The sequence below is a fragment of the Ictalurus punctatus genome, chromosome 5 (assembly GCF_001660625.3).
Source record: "Ictalurus punctatus breed USDA103 chromosome 5, Coco_2.0, whole genome shotgun sequence".
In the NCBI taxonomy this organism is placed as follows: domain Eukaryota; kingdom Metazoa; phylum Chordata; class Actinopteri; order Siluriformes; family Ictaluridae; genus Ictalurus; species Ictalurus punctatus.
The window spans coordinates 8,023,916-8,044,420 of NC_030420.2; the positions used below are offsets into that span (position 1 = coordinate 8,023,916).

Genomic DNA, 20,505 nt, shown 5'->3' on the forward strand with positions numbered 1-20,505 from the left:
GAGTTGCATCAGAGCGTTTTTCCCCACCCAGTGTTCATATAGAGCCCTGTGATTGGTGGTAGATTGTGTGGTTTTCCGGAATGCGGGTTGAAAAAACACAAGCACAGTTATTTAGGAAGTGACCAAGGAGCCAATCAGGGATCATTTTCTACAATGCTTCTCCAATCATAAGGCATTTCACAGCAATGTTTACATTCTTTACCAAAACATGCACCAATTACTTTATCAGTCACTTTACGATATTTTGTAATTAATGATTGATGACCAGTGAAGATAAAATCAATTATAAAAATTAAAATTAAAAAGTTTTTTTTTTAATATGTAATGGCATGTTATAAAATGTCCAGAATTCGGAGTTATTGCAGGGTTTATTAATGTTGTCCATCTTGGAAACTCCGTGAAAGTTTACAGTTGTCCAGGCTCGTTCAGTAGTTTTAAAGACAAATTCTGTACAAGCAGACGCGTGAGTAAAATCTAAAGCTTGTCATTGTTTAATGGTTGTATAGCAGGAATACACAATTTCAACAGATAGTCGACAGTTTAGCTAGTTTTGCAAATGATTTTTTTTGTTTTGTTTTTTTAAGTTTGTAGACTTGAAACTGAAACTGCAGTGATAGGTGGAGATTAAAGATGCAGTAAGTAAAGGTGCAATGGTCGATTTTTTTCATTACAAATAATACGAATAAACTGGAATATACGGAACCCCCTAGTGTCAGGTAAAAAAATATATATATACAGCCATGTGTAATCTGTACCCTCAGTTTTGTAAACCGCGCACACCGCGTTGAAATTGGGTTTATATTGGACATTCGCTGTACATTCGAGCTTCTCTCTTCTATTTCTCAAGAAATAAACACACAAAAAGGACCTAATGTGTACTGAGCGGACATAGAACCAATACAACTGAATATATTGTAAAATTTTCATCCCGTTAAAGTCCGCGGAAGCGGGCTTTGGGGAAACGCAGGTCATCAGCGCCTTATGGAGTCAGTAAGGGACCGTCCAAAAAGTGCATGATTCTCCCGCTTCCGGGAGAACGGGAGAATATTTAAAAATGAATTCAGTTGTATTGGTTCTATGTCCACTCAATACACATTATGTCATTTTTGTGTATTCATTTCTTAATAAATAGAAGAGAGACGCTCGAATGTACAGCGAATGTCCAATATAAACCCAACTTTAACGCGCGGTTTACAAAACCGAGGGTATGGTTTACACATGGCTGTATTTTTTTATTACCTGCCACTAGGGGCGCTTCGTAGGAATATATATAGAACTTGATTTTAAAAAGGTTGTTTTAAGTCTTATCCTGGGGAGAAAAGTATCACGTGACTGAGAAACCCCCATTGTGAAACTAATTTACGTTCCGGAATGACTGGAATAAAGTTCATTTGAAGTTGGACGCTCGATATTCGCAGAAATGCGGAAATTAAGGGACCGTCTCTAAAGTTACATACGACATTGTTATACACATTTCCAACTTCAATAGCATTTGAAGGGAATGATGTACAGTCACACAACCAACTGGAAAGTGTTCATCTAGGTGTCAGGTATAATGCACACCTTTTAGATTTTTGATATTTATTAAAATAAGCCAGTTGATTTTGTGACTGTACATCATTCCCTTCAAATGCTATTGAGCTTTAAATTATGGTATATTTTGTGTATGGGCCAATTCTGTAGTGAAATACATGTGTAATTTACATATGATTTAATAGCTTATTTTGATAAATATCAAAAATCTAAAAGGTGTGCATCATACCTGACACCTAGATGAACACTTTCCAGTTCGTTATATGACTGTAAGTCATTCCCTTCAAATGCTATTGAGCTTTAAATTACGGTTTAAATTATTATTTTTAAAATTTTTATTTTTAAATTATTAACTGATATGATTTGACTGATAGGATTTAGTGGAACAGCATGATGTCCCAGCATGCTTTGCTCTCATTGGGGGCCAAGGCATGGCGCTGCCTGTCCTGCCCCAAATCTGAACTTCGCCTGGACCTGACACTGGGATGTGGGCAAACTTTCAGGTAAAATATATGTCACATAGTAGATATGAATTGATTTATACAGTTTGATTCTCCTTAATTCAAATGCTCAACCAATACCATTTGTCTATTCATGATTTATTCATGATTTGAGCCTGCAGTTGTGATGTCCAGAGGTTTTATTGGCATAAGGTCAGGGATGTTATTGTATTGTATCGGCATGATTTATCACATCAAATAGTTAAATGGGTATCATGACGTTTGTATTTCCATCGAATTTTAGGATAATATGTGAACTCTGTTACGCTTACTGTTCACACACACCAAAGGTACATGACTTTTTTTGTTTACATCTGACTAATTTAATAATCACTGATGATACCCCAAATTAAAATGGCTCTATTATTGGTTCTTAAGTGGAGGACATACCCTTGGCATGTATTTATTAGTGTTTCATTACTTGGTCAGTTCAAGTGAAGTTCCTTAGCATCCTTCCTTCCTACCTACTCTTTCAAATAGACAGACACATCAATAAGTTGATTTATAATTATTGTAGCACAATGCTGTTGAATTCTTGATTCGGATTGGTCAGAAGGGTGTCGATTATTGTCTATAACAGCAGCTCTGAGAGTAGCAACGTCTGTAATTTAGCTCGCAGGTTTATATCAATGCATTCGTTCCCAAAAATCATATAGTTTCTTTAGTGACAGCTCATTAACAGAGACTTGACAGTATGACAGACCACAGGTTTCATAATCTAAGCGTAGTAATAAACAGATTAAAATGCATTGTTATTTTACTAAGAAAAAATGCTTACATTTTTGATATGTGAGTTATCTGTAAGGAGATGTTTATTTATTATTTCAGGTAGGAGTCTCCAGTATCAGTGCTTTGTAACAGTCAGTAGGTTTTCTGCTACATGAAAGTCTTCAGGACAAGGGAGTTTGGAGCTTTCCGGTTTCTCTGTAACATAACAAGCTGTGTTTTTTTTTTTTTCCTTCTTATTATCGTCAAGAGAGAGGAAAAATAAGAGAGTCTGGTGAAGGACCGAATGTTTAGAGACGCTGTACTAGGGACTAACTTCTCACGTGGATGTTCTAGAACATTAAATATAACTACAAACAGCTGAAAAGTATATGGCATGTAGTTCATCGATAAGCGGAAAACTTACAATCATGGCAGTTTGCTGTGTTATAAGATAAATGAAACACTTTAGGATGTGCTGTTATTGGAAACTAATCAACTTTGAGGTGCTGACACAGTAACTCAGCTTTGCGTCGAGCTACATCATACCACCCCATTTTTCTTTTCTTTTTTTATTCTTATATTCCTTACATAATAATTACCAGTAAGCAGCAAAATACATAATGCTCCACTAATATAACATTTAACAATTTCCACAAAATATTTCATCTATACATAAAAGCTGATAATACTTATTTACATCCTAGCAAGTTAACAAGTTGATATGAATCTGTATGTAATTTGACCTTGGTTGGAGGGGATGGGTTAGGAAATGTACAGCACTGTTCTTTCTGCCAAAATCGAACGTATTCCTACTGAAAAATCCACCACCATTAGTGTGACGTTGGTGTGAACCATTAATTCATGCAGATGGAACGAGACAGGGGAAGGCCACTGGACAGGAGTGATGGGGGGACGAGTGTGGACACTAACTCAGACGGACGACACTTTATGGTACCATGTATACAGACGTCACGAGGATCCGGATCTCGTTAACGGACGGAAAAGGAAAAAAGCGGAGAACTCCCAAGACTCCGGGAAGAAGCTTAAAGAAATGGCTGACGTGAAGGAGGAAGAGGTTGAAACGAGCTTTTGTGTGTTGACCTCTGAGCAGGATCACAAAGACGAGGAGGTGCTGAGAGACTATTTCCAGTTGAGTGTTAAACTGGAAGACTTGTACAAAGAGTGGGGTGATGCAGATCCGCACTTCAGCCACACAGGCAACGTTTTCACAGGTAAGCTGTGGGAATTTTCAGGTTTCAGTTGCGTGCCCGAGCCGGTAAAGATATCAGCGTCTTTTACCTTCTATAAAACGGCCTTTAAAAATAACCCCAGGTTAAACTAATCCCATGCGACGTGACCTCTGGGTAAACAGTAAGTCAACTCCTCTGATAAATGCATTTTCCTGGTATTTTTGCAAGTATGGAGGCACTCAAGGGTGTGATTTTCTTTACTTTTAAACACAATCCAAGGTGTGATACCTTATTTTTTTTAGGTAGTCGATTTGTTCTCGACATTTAATTCGGTCGCCAAACGCCACTTCCCGAAAGATCTCCTCCCAAACGGAGTGATTATGTACCATTCTTTCAACCAGGGTTTGATAACGTCGTTCTCCCCAAACTGAAACTAAACCTAAAGTTTCAGCTCTCGCCCAGTTGCGGCTTTTCTTTTGCTTCGTCTATGTTAGGTATGACGCCCGGGGCTGCTGTGATGGGTCATCAGCACGTAAACAACGGTGACATGCTCATCTCGGCAATTTTTGCAGAAATTACTTATCCCGTACGAATTGACGATGAATATCACACAGTACATTTATATGGACAACAATATTCCGATATTAACTCGATTAAGACGATATTCTGTTTAAGAAACTACCATGTAAACAGCGATTTTTGATTACCTTAATGCGACTGAAGTCATACTCGAAGTAAACACGAATCAAATTGAGACATGTACACACACAGCAGTGCTCAACCGTTTGACGGTAAACAAGAGAGCACGGCTGCGTCCCAAACCGTGTACTTACCTGCTATATAGAAGGCGAGATACATGTATCTCGGCTACTATACAGCAGTTAAGTACGCGGTTTGGGACGCAGCCCACGGCTTCAAGCAGTCATCTATTTGCACGTACAGCATGACAAATAATTAACCGAAGTTGAAGCGTTCGTAAAATTTTTTAATAAAAACACCCAAAACTGTATACGGTACCATAATGAAAACGAACTGTATGTTTATACATGAAATTCTGGAGTCAACCTCGGATGGCGTGGCGTGGGGACGTAATGACGTGTGCCGTTAATCGATCTATGTTCTATAACATGTAAAATGGGAACATGAAAGGAGTATTCTAAAAGCGACTCATGTACACACCTTAATCACAATATTGTCTCATTCAGAATAAGGTCAATAATTAGATTACTGCTGTCCATGTAAACGTAGTCATTGGCTACTGCCATGTGTGAACGTGTCCTTTGGCAAAATGCGGTGGAAACTCTCGCACGATGTTAATAATGTGATTAAGGTGTGTACATGTCTGTAATACACGTCGATAATGCGACTAAAACAGGAGTACTCCACATGTCTTAATTCGATTTGTGTTTACGTCGAGTATGACCTTAATCGGATTAAGGTAATTAAAAATTGCTGTTTACATGGTAGTTTCTTAATCAGAGTATTGCCTTAATCGGGTTAATGTTGGATTATTGTTGTCCATGTAAAACACACTAATTGATGTCCGTAGTAACAATTACTTTACAGCCGTTTTGTCCTGAAAACTAATCCTGTCCGAATAGGGCTTAACACGGCTAAATTTGTCTGTGATAGTTTTTATTTCGCCTCTAGAGGCCGCTCTCACACTGTATAATGATCGCAGACCCTTCTCATAGTTCCTGCAATCGGTTATCAGTGCCGGTTATTCGGCAGCACTGATCGATCGGTCGGCCTCTTTTTACAATCACCTGCAAGATTAAAACTTGCTTTGGGATTTCATTTTTAGTGGTAAAAATTTCACTTTACCACTAAATTAACTTGTTTTTGTGTTTAAACACACTATAAGAATGTTATGGCGTGTTGCCTGTCGCACTGTGTCTCAATAATCATTTTGTGTGTGTGTGTTTGTGTCAGGAGTGCGCATGTTGCGCCAGGACCCTGTGGAGTGTCTCTTCTCGTTCATCTGCAGCTCGAATAATCACATCTCTCGGATTCAGGGGATGATCGAGCGTTTGTGTAGCACACTCGGGACACCACTCTGTGAGCTCGATGGCACACACTATCATGACTTCCCCTCCATTGATGCTTTAGCAGGTAACACACAAACACTCCGCTAACCCTGAGCTCACATTAGCATATACACTGATGCCTTTTTTCTGGTCAGTAGTATGTATGAACATATATTTGATCATTGTTGTGTGTGTGTGTGTGACAGAGAGCAGCGTAGAGGCACGGCTACGGGATTTGGGTTTTGGCTACCGAGCTCGTTTCCTACAGCAAAGTGCACACATGATTATGAGCGATCATGGTCCTAAGTGGCTCCATACACTACGTAACACCCCCTACCTGCAGGCCAGAGACGCTCTCCTTACACTCCCTGGTGTTGGCCCAAAGGTAGCTATTCATTTAATTGCTAATGTTGCCAAGGCTATCACAAAATGCAAAAAAGGAATTGCAAGCAGGTCTTAATTAGACCTCTTAAAATGACTAGCAGCTATTTGCTAGACTAGAAATGTTTTCTCTTTGTTTATTAGTGTGCCTGTTTCTGCAGTAACTAGCATGCTCCACTCTTGATCCAGTCCATGCTTAGTGTTTGTGTCTATGTGCATGGGGTGTGTGTCATCCAGGTGGCCGACTGTGTGTGTTTAATGTCATTGGACAAGTCTGAAGCCGTCCCTGTAGACACACATGTGTGGCAGATTGCGAAGCGCGACTATGCCTATGCTGCAGGAGGTAGACAGAAGACTCTGACCAATAAAGTCTACAAAGAGATCGGTGAGTAGAACAACAGCCACATCGTCTTCCCTTCTGTTTTTTGCCTCACCTAGTTTCCTTTCTAGCTGAATGCTGAAATTATGTTCAAGCTATGTACAGTATCCATCCATCTATCCATCCATTTTCCATACTGGTTGCGAGGGAGCCTGGAGCCTATCCAGTGAACTCGGGGCAAAATGGCAGGGGACACCCTGGACGTGGGTGCCAACCCATCCCAGGGAAAAATCACACACACATTCACACACAATGGACAATTTGGAAATGTCAATCAGCCAGGAGAAAACCCTCGAAGCATGGGGAGAACACTGGGATTCGAACCCCCAACCCCAGAGGCAAACTTTCTAACCACTAAAAATGGCTTCTCAGTGCACATCCATTGAATTTAATGTGCTGTTTTTAACCAGGTATCGGCCCTATACAATGCTTATTACTCATCCTCGTAAAAAATGCTCCGATACCAACATCCGATACCACATGATACTATGTGATGTAACTGTATAATCTCACGATTAATGATGGCGATTAAAACGAAATAGACTGCCCATTGTGCTCTGTGAAAATATCAAGAGCAGGAAGTACAGCATCTGTCTACAATTCAAATAGCCTAATAAAAGAAAATACTACTGTTTTTCTTTTTTTTAAATCTTTTTATTTTTTATCTTTTTGGGATTTTTGTGAAAAATCTTGCGTATTCTTTTATTTTGATGATTGTAATAGGACTTTGTCACTGTTTGCAGGGGATTTCTTCAGAAATCTTTGGGGATCCTATGCTGGCTGGGCGCACTCTGTGAGTAAAAAAAAAACTTCCGGCAGCCATATTTACCTTTTTCTGTTCTATCCTGTGCCTTTCTTTTATACCTACTCTCATTATTAAACTGTTTTTCCCCTGCAGCATATAAATACATGTGTATCTTTTTATTATGCATTGTGATTGTATATATTACAATTAATTTGCCTTCACTAAAGAGCACCGAATAAATAAGCATGATTCTGTCTCTCTATACCTCTTTTTGATTCCGTCTCTCTGTTTTTCTGTTTCCCCGCCCCCTCTCTCTCCCCCTTTCTCTCTGTCTCTCAGGTTTTGTTCTGTGCTGATCTAAAGAAGTTCCAGAAGCTGAAAGAAATCCCGACCATAAAAGAAGAAAAGAAGCCAGCAAAGATGGGAAAAAAAGAAGAAAAGAATACAAACTGTAAACAGAGAGCGAATGTGAAAAAGGAAGGAGGAGATTAAGATCAACAATCTGGTCTACCGCTCTTTCAAACAAAACTCTTTCACTGGACAGTTTTCTTTTGACTAGAAGAAAAACTCAGGGATGAAATCAAGTTTTAAGTATCAGTGACTGCTTGTGCTGCCAGAAAGCACGTTGAATTTTGGTGTATATCAGACTTTATCTCCTAAAGGAAACTCAATGTACAACACAGCTATCGTTTTAGATGGGTTTTGTATAAAATAATCTGCAAAACAGTTAGTCCATTACAGTGGGTACATGTGTGTCACAGACGTGCTGACATTTACTGTATAGCTGTAGCATTTACAGTTTATGAGTCCTTGCTACTGAAATACGGGAGACACCTGAAAACTACATTGGTCTGCTTTTTCAGCTAAAGAAACAATCACGATTACCCAGTGGAACAGCAAATTCACTGAAAAAGAAAGGACACACATAGCCGTTACTTTTTGTGCTGATGTGATCAAAGGGAACTTTCCCCTGTGAATGCACAAACCTCAGTCAAACAAGATGGTGTCACTCTGGTCTCTGGTTGGTACAAAAAAATTGAGATCCTACTAATAATTAAGTAAAACCCATCACACTGGACTTTTGCCTTCCTACTTTCTTACTATGTTGCACATGTAGTGGAAAAAAAAATTAGTTAGCTAACATTAGTCCTACATTCTCCCCAATATCACAGAACCAACATACTTGATACAGCGCATCACTTCATCCAATACATTTTCAGCCCTACATATGCTCATTCATGCAATTATCCAATTAGTTAATCATGTGGCAGCAGTACAATGAATAAAATAATGCACATACAGTACATGTCAAGAGCTTCAGTTAATGTTCACATCAAACATCAGAATGGGGAAAATGTCATTTCAGTGACTCAGACTGTGGCATGGTTGCTTTGAGTATTTCAGAAACTGCTGATCTGGGTTTTTCATATGTAACAGTCTGTGGAGTTTACACAGAGCGGTGCAAAAACCAAACAATAAAAACACATCCAGAGAGCTGCAGTTCTGAGGGCAGAGCCATCTTGTTGATGACAGAGATCATAGGAGAATGGCCAGACTGGTTCGTGCTGACAGGAAGGCTATGATAACTCAGATAATTACTCTTTACAATCATGGTGAGCAGAAAAGCATCTCAGAATAAACAACACGTAGAACTTTGAGGTGGATGGGCTACAATTGTGGGTTCCACTCGTGTCAGCCAACAACAGAAGTCTGAGGCTACAGTGGGCACGGGTTAACTTATAATGGATAGCTGGAGACTGGACAAATAGCAGGTTCTGCAATACAGAAGTAACTACTAAAGTGGCCGCTGAGTATGTGTTAGCGCAGGGTGATCCTATCTACCAGCATACACAATGTTGCTAGGATTTTCTCGTTAGTAACATTAGCACCTTTGGAATTGCGTGTGTGTGCACGTTTATGTCAACACCAATGGATCAATTGTTTACTTAATGAACTACAAACTTTCAATCCTAATGATTTTAAGTATAGTAACAACAACAATAACACACTTGTCCCAGACTGAGCTCCATTCTCACAAAAGGATTTTTGGCTGCCTTTGAATCAAGGTCTGTAATTTGGTTTGGCATCAGATATTCATGGTTAGAAAATACCATTTGAAATGCTTGTGTCAACTCAAACTGTCCACTATGTGGCAGTAATGACACTATGACGCTTCCTCTTTGAGGTTTTTCTTTCTTTCTCTACTCACACTTCACACTATCATGCCTGGATGCAGTCTGCTCTCTTGACTGATTACTGTTCAAACATTACCTCAGTTCAAATATTTTTGCAACATAGCAACTGGGTTTTATGCAGAGGTCAAGAGGCAAACATGTTTAATTTGTCACCTCCTCTGTCAATTTACCTTTATTCCTTTAGGAAATACTTATTTAAAGTGCTGCAATTAATACAGGATACAATCCAGAACAGAGATACGATCCGAACAGTTAAGGGTTAAAAGCTTTGATCAGTGGCCCAAGAACAGCACACTGGGAAGTCCTTGGATCTGAACTAACTGTAATCTTACATTCACAAGCTGAGAGCTCTAACCACTGAGCCACCACCTGCCCAAACAAACATGTTCCCATTCTTAAACTTTCTCAAATCAACTTGTTATAACTGCACGCTAACTTTTAACCTGGGACCATAAGCAAGAATCATATTCCTACACATTCCCACAAATCAGTGAAAATAGTGGGATAATCACGATACAGTACTAATACTTCAAATCCAAGATGTGTAATTTGTGCCTGAAAGTGGTTCATGTTACAGACGTGTAATGATATGCATAAATATTACATATTAAGATATTCTATGCTTGCTGCTCTGTCTCGTGCATATAAAACTGCATATTAAAGTAGAAAGGCCACAAAGTACAAAGTGGACATTCAAAATAACAGTCTCCATGAGGGGTGCTCAAACTTTGTGCAGTCAGAGACCCCTTTGAATTTCAAATAAATTTCATGGTCCCCTTCAGTGTGGATTCATTTTATAAACTTAATCCAACTATTCAAATATTAGGCTACTTATAGAGATTTTTAGTAATTGACTTCACCCAAAAAGAACACATTAGGTTCAGGGTGATTTTGTTTACATGTACATTTCACGTTTATGGTGTTTGGCAGATGCCTTTATCCAGAGCAACTTGTATCTCATTTATACAACTGAGCAGTTGAGGGTATGGGCCTTGCTCAAGGGCCCAGCAGTGGTAGGTTGGCAGTGCTGGGATTTGTACTCATGACCTTCCAGTCAGTAGTCCAACATCTTAGCCAATGAGCACCACTGACCATGCCCCACTACAAAAAAAAAGTCTTCTTAGCAAGTGAAATATATCTTGAATATAGTCAAATTTATCTAGCATTTCTTATTATAAGATTACAATAAACCAAATATAAGATTATTAAACATATTTCTAGACATTATTACTCATTTCCAGCAGAGAATTTTGCTTCTTTTCAGTAATAGATGCATAAAGTGTGTCAAACTATCTGCCAATAGAGCAAGAAAACAATAAGCTTGAAATGAACACAAATGGCTTGAAATGGGTTTAATAATCTTATATTTGGTTTATTGTAATCTTATTACAGGAAATACTCCATAAATGTGACTATATGCAAGCTATTTCCACTTGCTAATATGTCATTTTTTGTAGTGCATGGATATTGGTGTCATATGAGTTCTCCTGGGATTTTCAAGCACAGCAGTCCCTAGAGTTCACACAGATTGGTGCAAAAAATAAAAAATAAAAAAACATCCACTGAGTGGCAGTTCTGTGGATTGCTGTTGATAAGAGAGGTCAGAAGAGACTAGCTAGACTGGTTCAAGCTGACAGGAAGGCTATGGTCACTCACATAACCACTCAGAGCAGAAAAGCATCTCGAAAGGCACAACACATTGAACCTTGAAGGCAGATGGGCTACAACAACAGAAGACCACACTAGGTTCCAGGATCAGGAATCTGAGGCTACAGTGGACAGTTGAAGATGGGAAAGAATTCAAATGGTTTGCCACATATCTGATTGTAGGTCTTCGTAATAAAGTAGGCAGTGACTTTATATCCCAGGCTGTGCTTAATGGGGACCCCAATTTGAGAACTATTGGAAAACATTATAATAATAATGGGCTATAACATCAAATTCAGTACATTTACATTTATCCATTTAACAGATGCTTTTATCCAAAGAGACTTACAAATGAGAAAATACAAGCAACGTGATATATCAAGCAGAGAACAATACAAGTAGAGCTACCATGCAAGATTTATAATTGAGTTTAAATAATAATAATAATAATAATAATAAAAAGTCACAATCAGTTTCTGTGTAGTTGTTAAGCATATTCTTAAATCGTTTGCTGGTGTTGTTGTTGTTTTTGAATCTTCATTCATATTTATCTGCTATGGATGATACTGAGAGAGATTTCTTGACCGATAAACACTCTGGTTCAGTAAACCAGCCTCACGAGTGTGCAGGATTAAAAGCAGTAAAAAGTATCCCAAAACGCCTAATGAAACTAGACTGTTGCCTTTCGGGTGCTTTCAGAATTAGGAACTTTATTCTCCAAACGTCAGTAAAACTGGCAAAAGATCTCATGAATACAATGCTTCTTTATAACCCAATAAAACAAAGTGCAAAGTAGGCTGAAAACTGAAAATAAAGTGTAAGTGAATGTATAATTAAACAGTATGTGCAAAAATGAAAGACGGGATTGGGTTTACTGTGGTTAGTTTGTTCTCCTTTTAATACTACTGACACACTGCAAGCTACATAAAATTTATATTGCTTTCACAGGTTACGTACTGTGAGGGTGTGTGTGTGTCGAGTTGAAAGCTCTTGATTTGGGTTTTACAATCCTTTAAAGGCTTGCCACACTGCTTCAGGTCTGTTTACCGTGGCCTTAGAAGGTGTTTGTCAGGGTGTTTATCTTAACAAGTAGCTGTGTTTGTGGTACTGTGACACTCAGCCATTTCAGATACTATGGTTAGGTTATTATGCATGCTTTTACATTGTAAGAGGGAGTAAAATAATGTAACCAGTTTTAAAAGCCGTCACACCTAATACCTGGACAGGGTGAGTTTGGGTGAGGGTGAATTGTATTTTTCTTACTCTTTGCATTTGGTTAGTGTGACTATGGGAATACAGTATATAAATAGCCATGTGTGTGTGTTTGTGTGTGTGCGGTCATTTGTACAAAGCAGTGACTCAGCTGTAGTCTAGTTGAATCTGGCATAAGACCAAGATTGACTTTAGGGCAGAAAGAGACTTGGAATAAAAATAAGAATAGAACATGGCTTGGGGACTGAATTAACATGGATGCATACATACAAACACAGTATCCTGCTAACGGTTAGGTCTTAGGTTCGTGTAAAGGAAATCTATGAAACGCATACTAAAATCATTTCAAAATAATCAAATGAAACTATTCGAGGCTGTAATAAACAACGACAGGGTGGTGATGCCTGAAACAAAGCAGAGTTACGGTTTCCACAATGAATTTGTATTATTTTCCTATAACAGCATGTTATTAAGCATTTTATTCCTTTTATACCATGACAATTAATACCAGTCTAAATGTATGAATAGGTGACATATTGTACTTTTATATTTATAATTATACTTGGTGTTGTGATCACGTTATTGAGAAATAGCAGTGTCCTAGGTCCTGGGGACTTTCATGTGGTGGAAAACGTACTGACCATTTACAAAGCACAACGATTAAAGGTTAAATGAACATCTCCTTACAGAAAATGTCACCATATTACTGATTAGATGTTTATCTTTGTTCAGTAACAACACCTTTTTGTATCTGTTTATAATTCGCCTTATGATTATGTTTTTACAGTTCTTAGAAAATGCTGTTATAGTTTTATGATTAGCCTTAGATCATGATGTTATGCTGTCATGGTCACTTTATTAGGAACACTTGCACACCTGTCAGTTTATTTTTATTGCACAGAACTTCAGTTAATGTTCACATCAAACATCAGAATGGGGGACAAATGTGATCTCTGTGACTTTAACCGTGGCATAGTTGTTGGTGCCAGATGGGCTGGTTTTATTATTTCAGAAACTGCTGACCTCCTGGGATTTTCACACAGAACAGTCTCTAGAGTTTACACAGAATGGTGTGAAATACAAAGCACATAATGTGAGCAGACTGCGAGGGTTTGCAGGCTAAAACACCTTGTTGATGTGAAAGATAAGAGGAGAATGACCAGACATTGTATAGTAACTCAAATAAGCACTCATTACAATTGTGGTGTATTACATAACATGTGAAACCATGAGATCTGTGAGCTACAACAGCAGAAAATGACATATATAGGATATCATGAGCACAGATTCAACCCAAGACCAGGTGATTAATTTTTTTCCTCAATCTTCAACTGTTCAGTTTCGATGAGTCTGGGCCATGATACTGTAGCTTCAGATTCCTGTTCTTGGCTGACAGGAGTGGAACCTGATGTGGTCTTCTGCTGTTGTAGCTCACCCACCTCAAGGTTTGATGTTTTGTGCATGCTGAGATGATTTTCTGCTCACCCTGGTTGTAAAGAGTGATTATTATATGAGTTTCTATATCCTACCTGGCAGCTCGAACCAATCTGGCCATTTTCCTCTGACCTCTCTTAACAATAAGGTGTTTCCACCCACAGAATTGTCACTTACACAATGTTTTTGGTTCTTTACACCATTCTGTGTAAACTCTAGAGACTGTTGTGTGTGAAAATTGTAGGAGATTAGCAGTTTCTAATAACTATCAGTTTCATGCCGTGCTCAAAGTCACAGATATCACACTTTTTATTCTTTCTGATGGGAACATTAACTGAAGCTCTTGTCCTGTATCTGTGTGATTTTTATGCATTGTGCTGCTGCCACATGATTGGCTGATTAGATAACTACATGAATGTGCAGGTGTACGGGCGTTCTGGTGAGTGTATAAATCTGTGATTTGCATTGCAGCCGGTACCACTGTCAGAGCTGCTGTTATAGAAAATGACTCAACACCTTCTGACCAATCAGATTTGAGAATCTTCATCATTGTAGAAAACTAAATCAAATCGATATTTTGTGTGACAAGCAACTGACTTTAAAATTGTGCTGGTTTACTTGTACACTGTCGTACGGTTTTGTAAAGAAATCGACTGGCTGCTTCTTCGAGAACCTTCCACAGTTCTCTAGTCTCTATTCACACAACACACAAAAAATTGGAAGATAAACATTTGGACTAACCTGGAACACTAATGCAGAAGACAAAATAAGGACAAAATATATTGAGTCTTTCACAATACTGTATAAACATGTTTTGACACCCACATAATGATAGAGGAGAGTCTGGTCACTCAGTTATGTAAGGCTGTGCCCATACAAGGCTTTAGTGGTGCTAAAATAAACAACACCCTTCGCCAATGTCCAGATAGCTCATGTTGCAGAAATGAACTCAAAAGTAGACAATAATCAAAGACGTTTCCCAGATACTTGAGATGTCTGTGTCTCCTGGCCAAGGACAGAATCTTTTCTCTTGGTTTGTAATTTAGCTCTGAAAGCGTCTAAAGACTTTCCACCACTTGACCAGAAGCAAGTGCAAAATAGCAAAGAGACATAGACCGACAGGCAGAGCCACAATTGAGCATACTGTAAGGCTTGAAAATGTTTGTACTCCAGATTTCACTCCAGATTTCCTTTTTGGGCATTTTGAAGCATATACTATTTTATATTAAACCTTAGAATCATTAGATTGCCATGCAATCTATAATCTTGTTATGAGATAAAGCAGCTTCTCTGCTTCTGATCGGGGAAAAAAAGTCCAATGTTCTGTTGACCTGCACCACCTTTCTTTCATCAATTTATAGCTGTGATCTTTTTTTCTTTACTTTTCTTTTTTCTATTGAACATTTTCAAAATGGCCCCACCAAAGCACTTGTTAATATATATTAGAAGTATATTGTTTTAGCTCTTTTAGTTAAATAAGAGCATGGAATATAATGCTTGAATACTCTCTATACATGTTGACTGCATAGATATACTGTCCTCTCACATTCAACTGCTTTTATGTCCAGCAAATTTCTTAACATTTTTAAATATTTGTATTAACATAAAAAGATTTAACAACTGTGACATAAACTGAACAAGTTTCACAGACATTTGACGAACAGAAATGGAATAATGAGTCCCTGAACAAACGGGAGGGTAGGGGGGGTCAATATCAAAGATAACTGTCTGTATATGCTTTAAGTACTACAGTGCATCTCATCCTCATGGACTGCACCAGATTTGTCAGTTTTGTCAGTATGTGAGAAAATCCCGGATGACCTACTGCTTCCTCCGAAATTCTGCAGCAGGGAACCAACGGATACTGCGCTATCCCATAAGGCAACATGACTGACGTGAAGGAGCTGTCAGAATCAAAAACGGCGGAAGGCAGCACGTCGGCTCTTTTTAAGTTGTAGGTCACATGGCAATGCCAACATTGCGGAGGTAGTACGTCTGGATTGTATTCATGCATCAACAGCCAAGCAGTAGGTACTGCCACAATTTCGGCCAGAGACTTTCCATCAATTTTTCTTTTTTCTTTTTTTTTTTATGACATCAAAAATAGGTATGAACACTCAGGACAAAATTGCCGGGTGATGGATGTGGGAATATGGAGTCAGTCATTACAGTATGTTACCCTGATACAGCTGTAATATGGATAATAAGATGTCTCAATTTTATTTTTCGTAAGTCCACCCAGGCTTAATGAACCAAGGTCTTGAGTTTGACACCTGTACTCTAAAATAATAGCACACTGGATTTAATGTGATGGAAAATCACACAGCAAGGGATATGAAACTATACTGTCATGGAGAATATCTCAGAAGTTCTTGGCCCTCCTCTCTTCAACACTTGCCACCGGTTTTTAATGCCAGTGCTTCGTTCTGCTGTGGTCTGCAAGCCATTTCACTGTGGTTCTACAGGAATTTTTTTTCTCTCGATTGTTTACCAGCTGAGAGATGGAATAACTAAATCCACCTGTAGTGACTGCGGTTTAAATGTTTAAATGTTAGCTGCCTAATTGAGACATGTTTTTCTGTGAGGCCTCTACTCTCGCCAGCCTTGCACCTCCTGCTTGATATTACTGAATAAGGCTCTGTCTGCCTACCAGATGGTCACTTTTTTCTAGGATATGCTAGTAGTGTGTATGTGCGTGTGTGCATGCTCATTCCTGGTAGGAGTACAGCGTGTCTCCATGTGGGTCTGATTGTTCTGTCTTAAGCTGTTTTTCTCTAGCTCTAACTAGGCAGATTCGCAGTGGGTATTATAACAGATGTGTGTGCGAGTCTGTGAGTGTGTCATACACTGTTGGTGGGCTTGGACTGCTGGCGTTTTGTGTGTAGGTCTCTGAATACCTCGTTTTTTCATTTTATTGACCCCATTCTTTTCTCCCTCGCATGGCCACAAACATACACACACACACACACACACACACACACACACACACACACACACACACACACACACACACACACACACACACAATTCACCTTCCCTACATGCCCACTAGTAGCATATATACTACCTAACAAGGGAACAATATACATTTTATGTACTTGGCACTGCACATTCAAAGCAATATCTAGAACATTCTATGTATATATATATATATATTACAAATATAATTTCCAAAAATTAAAAAAAATTCATCCATGCAGATGCAGGAAAACATTGCACCTTTAGAAAACAGAGTTCGGACAAAGAGAACCCCTAGCTGCGGGCATTTTGGGGCCCGGTTAAAGGGAATTTTCTCCTTATATTTAGCAGCTTAGCCACCTCTTACTCAATACCACAGGGATCAAGCCACCCGATTCTTATTAAGTCTATGAGCTGAACTGATTAAGATCCCAGTAGGTGACTTCAGATGGAGTAATGGAGCTCATGCAGAGGAATGATGTGCTAAATTACACTACTGTGAGTTCTACTTTCCAACACAGACCAAGCTGTTATTACACTGAGATGATGGAGTACATGATACATGGTATTAATTCTCTGGTGCTGTCACTCTGTTTCAGTCAGGCAGATGGAAGGACAGCCATCGTGACTCACCTTCAGATTAACACTTTCTAATGAACAGTCAGATTATGTTAATCTCATTAGGACAGCGAGGAAAACCACTACGTAGGCTACTGAATACACACACTGTTAACGCTGATTATTGGTGAAGGTTGTTTTCAATCATAAAAGATTTTTGTGCAGGTGTTTCTGCTAAAAATCGAAAAGTATCAACACTTTACAACAGATATTTGGTGAATCTTCTGCTAAAAAGGTTGGTGACCCATGTATCTTGGCCCATTCCAACATGCATAATTGTACTTATTTATTTAATTTTATTGTAGGTTGTTTTTTAATGTTTGAGTATGTGGACTGGCATCTTCAGTCAGTTCAAATACTGCAAATATTATTTGTTCATCTATCTATCTAGCTATCGATCAATCAATATATCTATCTATCTATCCCTTTTCTTATGGCCACACATTCTAATGACAGTCACTTTATGATGTTCACCTCCACTATAACTACTTTACTTACTTTTGATGCTTCTTAGCACTTTTTAATCTTTTTAAATCTTATTTTATTCGTATCTTCTTAGTTTGCTGCCATATGGATACTGTAATCTCACATTCAACTGCTTTTTTTTCTTCTTAGTTTACTGCCATATGGGTACTGTAATCTCACATTAAAAAAAAAAAAAACCACATGCTGTGTTCTCTATATATCGTGTCCTTGTAATTTGTTGCTTATTGTACTACTGCAACAAAACAATTTCCCTCAGGGATCAATAAAGTACTGTCTATCTATCTATCTATCTATCTATCTATCTATCTATCTATCTATCTATCTATCTATCTATCTGTCTATCTATCTAAATACAGACATTTTGTGTTTGCTATGCTAACACATGGAATTATCCAGTTCTAGGCATTATTATGGCACACATTGTGTTTAATGCTATTTTACAAAGTGGTTTTAGATATTTATCTGACATTTTAAGGGTGCCAATAATTTTGCTACTTGAGAGAAAATTATTGCTTAAAAAACAGGTTGAGAATGATTTTGTTAGCTCAAAGGTAAATACCTTCTCCTATTGTTAAAATTAATTGTATGGATAATTGTTCCTATTTGAAAATTCTACGTTCTAATTATACATAATTGTTCGCTAGTTTTAAAGAAGGTGCCTGAAGGTTTTGAAGGCTTTAAAGACGATTTTGCTGTTTACTGTATATTCAAAACACATGTTGAAAAGATACATATATTGGTGAATATATTTCATGGACTTTGTGGTATACGGTAATATATTTCTGTTGTGTAACGCTTGCTGATAGCTTTATTGTAAATTTGAGGTTATAGCAAGCATTCATTTTATGAGTGTAGAGCTTACACACTCTCCTCAGAGTTCTTGTTTCTGTTAGACTGTTTCTACAGGTGTTAGCTGTGTTCGGTCATGCCAGTGGATGAGGTAATGACTGCCATTTGAAGGTAAAGTTTCACAGTCCTAATTTTGTACTTAGTTGGTTTGGTGAGCATTTCACTTTAAAAACACCACGGCGCTTTTGCATTCTTGATTCTGCCTGGGCAGACGATGTTGAGCAATTTTCAATGACTCTCAGCTCTGCAAGGTTTATGTTAATTGCTCAATCTTATAGCAGATGCTCCACATAAATGGATTTTAAAAATGTGTTCTGTTAACATATTTTTGGAAGGAGTCTCAAGTGTCAGTGCTTTGTAACAGTCAGAGGTAATGGGACACAGGAAAGTCTTCAGGATGGAGGGGTCTGCGGTTTCCCAGTGACGCCATTCAGGGTGACCCCTGCCTTGTGCCCCGAGTTCCCTGGGATAGGCTCCAGGCTCCCCAGTGACCCTGTGAAGGGTAAGTGGTACAGAAAATGATTGGATGGACTTACCATCTGCAATAGCATATTGGGAACCATTCGTGTACAGAGGCAGTCACCAAATGTTCCACACTAGGAGCCTGGTTGTTTGATGCAAAGGAGCATACACACACCCATACGCACATATGTTTGCCTTACTATGCTTGCAAGGACCTTCCTCCTAATCAATGCAGTTAATTAATGCTATGCTTCACCTACATAGATCTAAACGTAGAACCTTAACCAGACTTAACCTTAACTCACTAACCAGAAGAACACATTTTGGCTGTTTGGATCTGCTGGTTTTGTTAAATAAATAAATAAATAATAATAAGAGGACGAAATTTTCCTCACAAAGACCTGCCAAATGTCCCCACAGAATCAAAACGTTCAGATATTCTTATCCCGAGGACATTTGTTCCCAGACATAAAAACATGCCCACGTACTTACATACGTTATAGAAAATGAAACAAAAGTACAAAAGAGACTAAACTTGTTTAAACGTGCAAAGTCAGTGTCAACGTTAACATGCAAGCCAGCACAAGAGTGGAAATGAAAAAGACCCCTCTGTCTGACACACGCACACACACACACACACACACACACACACGCACACACACACAAACAATACTGCAAGGTGTGGGAACAACACAGCCATTGTACATTTGCGACAAAGATGCGGAAGGAGTCTCTCTTTCTCTCTGTCCCTCCATACATAAACACAACTCCACTGTAGTTCATCAATCTAGCTCGTGTAGTTCTTTGTGTCACTGACTGTACGTTTTTACCAGAATCCCTCCTTTGTGTCTCTGTGTGAATGTATATGGAGGTCTACTATTATGCCTCTTTCATACACTTACACACGATACATCTTTCTGTCATCACCCAGCACAGTGAGCTCATTTTCCTGACATGTTCAGTGCCCGTGTAACGGTCTTACGGAAATCCTCAAGCCTAAATTTTATCACGTGTGGGTACATGTCTGTGTTTCCTCATTCGAATGTGTGTATATATAAATATTTGTGAGCATGTCCATGCTTATGTGTGTATACGTGTGTGTTTTAAATTAAAGGTGCAGTTTGCACTTTTTTGAAGTGTTTCTAGAGTTAAAATATTATTGCTTCGGAAGAACCTTTGAA

General features: G+C 38.5%; 1 protein-coding gene across 4 annotated transcripts; it reads left to right on the plus strand.

Annotated features, from left to right (window-relative positions):
* The first annotated feature begins 235 nt into the window (after positions 1–235).
* Positions 236–8,541, plus strand: ogg1 (8-oxoguanine DNA glycosylase). 4 transcript variants are annotated; one of them, XM_017467810.3, is made up of 9 exons: positions 236–463; positions 585–645; positions 1,908–2,036; positions 3,609–3,973; positions 5,864–6,043; positions 6,165–6,343; positions 6,577–6,724; positions 7,462–7,511; positions 7,803–8,541. In XM_017467810.3, the coding sequence occupies exons 3-9, from the start codon at positions 1,924–1,926 to the stop codon at positions 7,953–7,955; spliced, it is 1,188 nt and encodes a 395-aa protein (XP_017323299.1). In that variant the 5' UTR covers positions 236–463; positions 585–645; positions 1,908–1,923; the 3' UTR covers positions 7,956–8,541. The 4 variants fall into 4 exon arrangements, with proteins under 4 accessions (XP_017323299.1, XP_017323296.1, XP_017323298.1 ...); XM_017467807.3 differs by having other exon boundaries at positions 237–463; positions 585–635; XM_017467809.3 differs by lacking the exon at positions 585–645 and having other exon boundaries at positions 237–463.
* Positions 8,542–20,505: the final 11,964 nt, after the last annotated feature.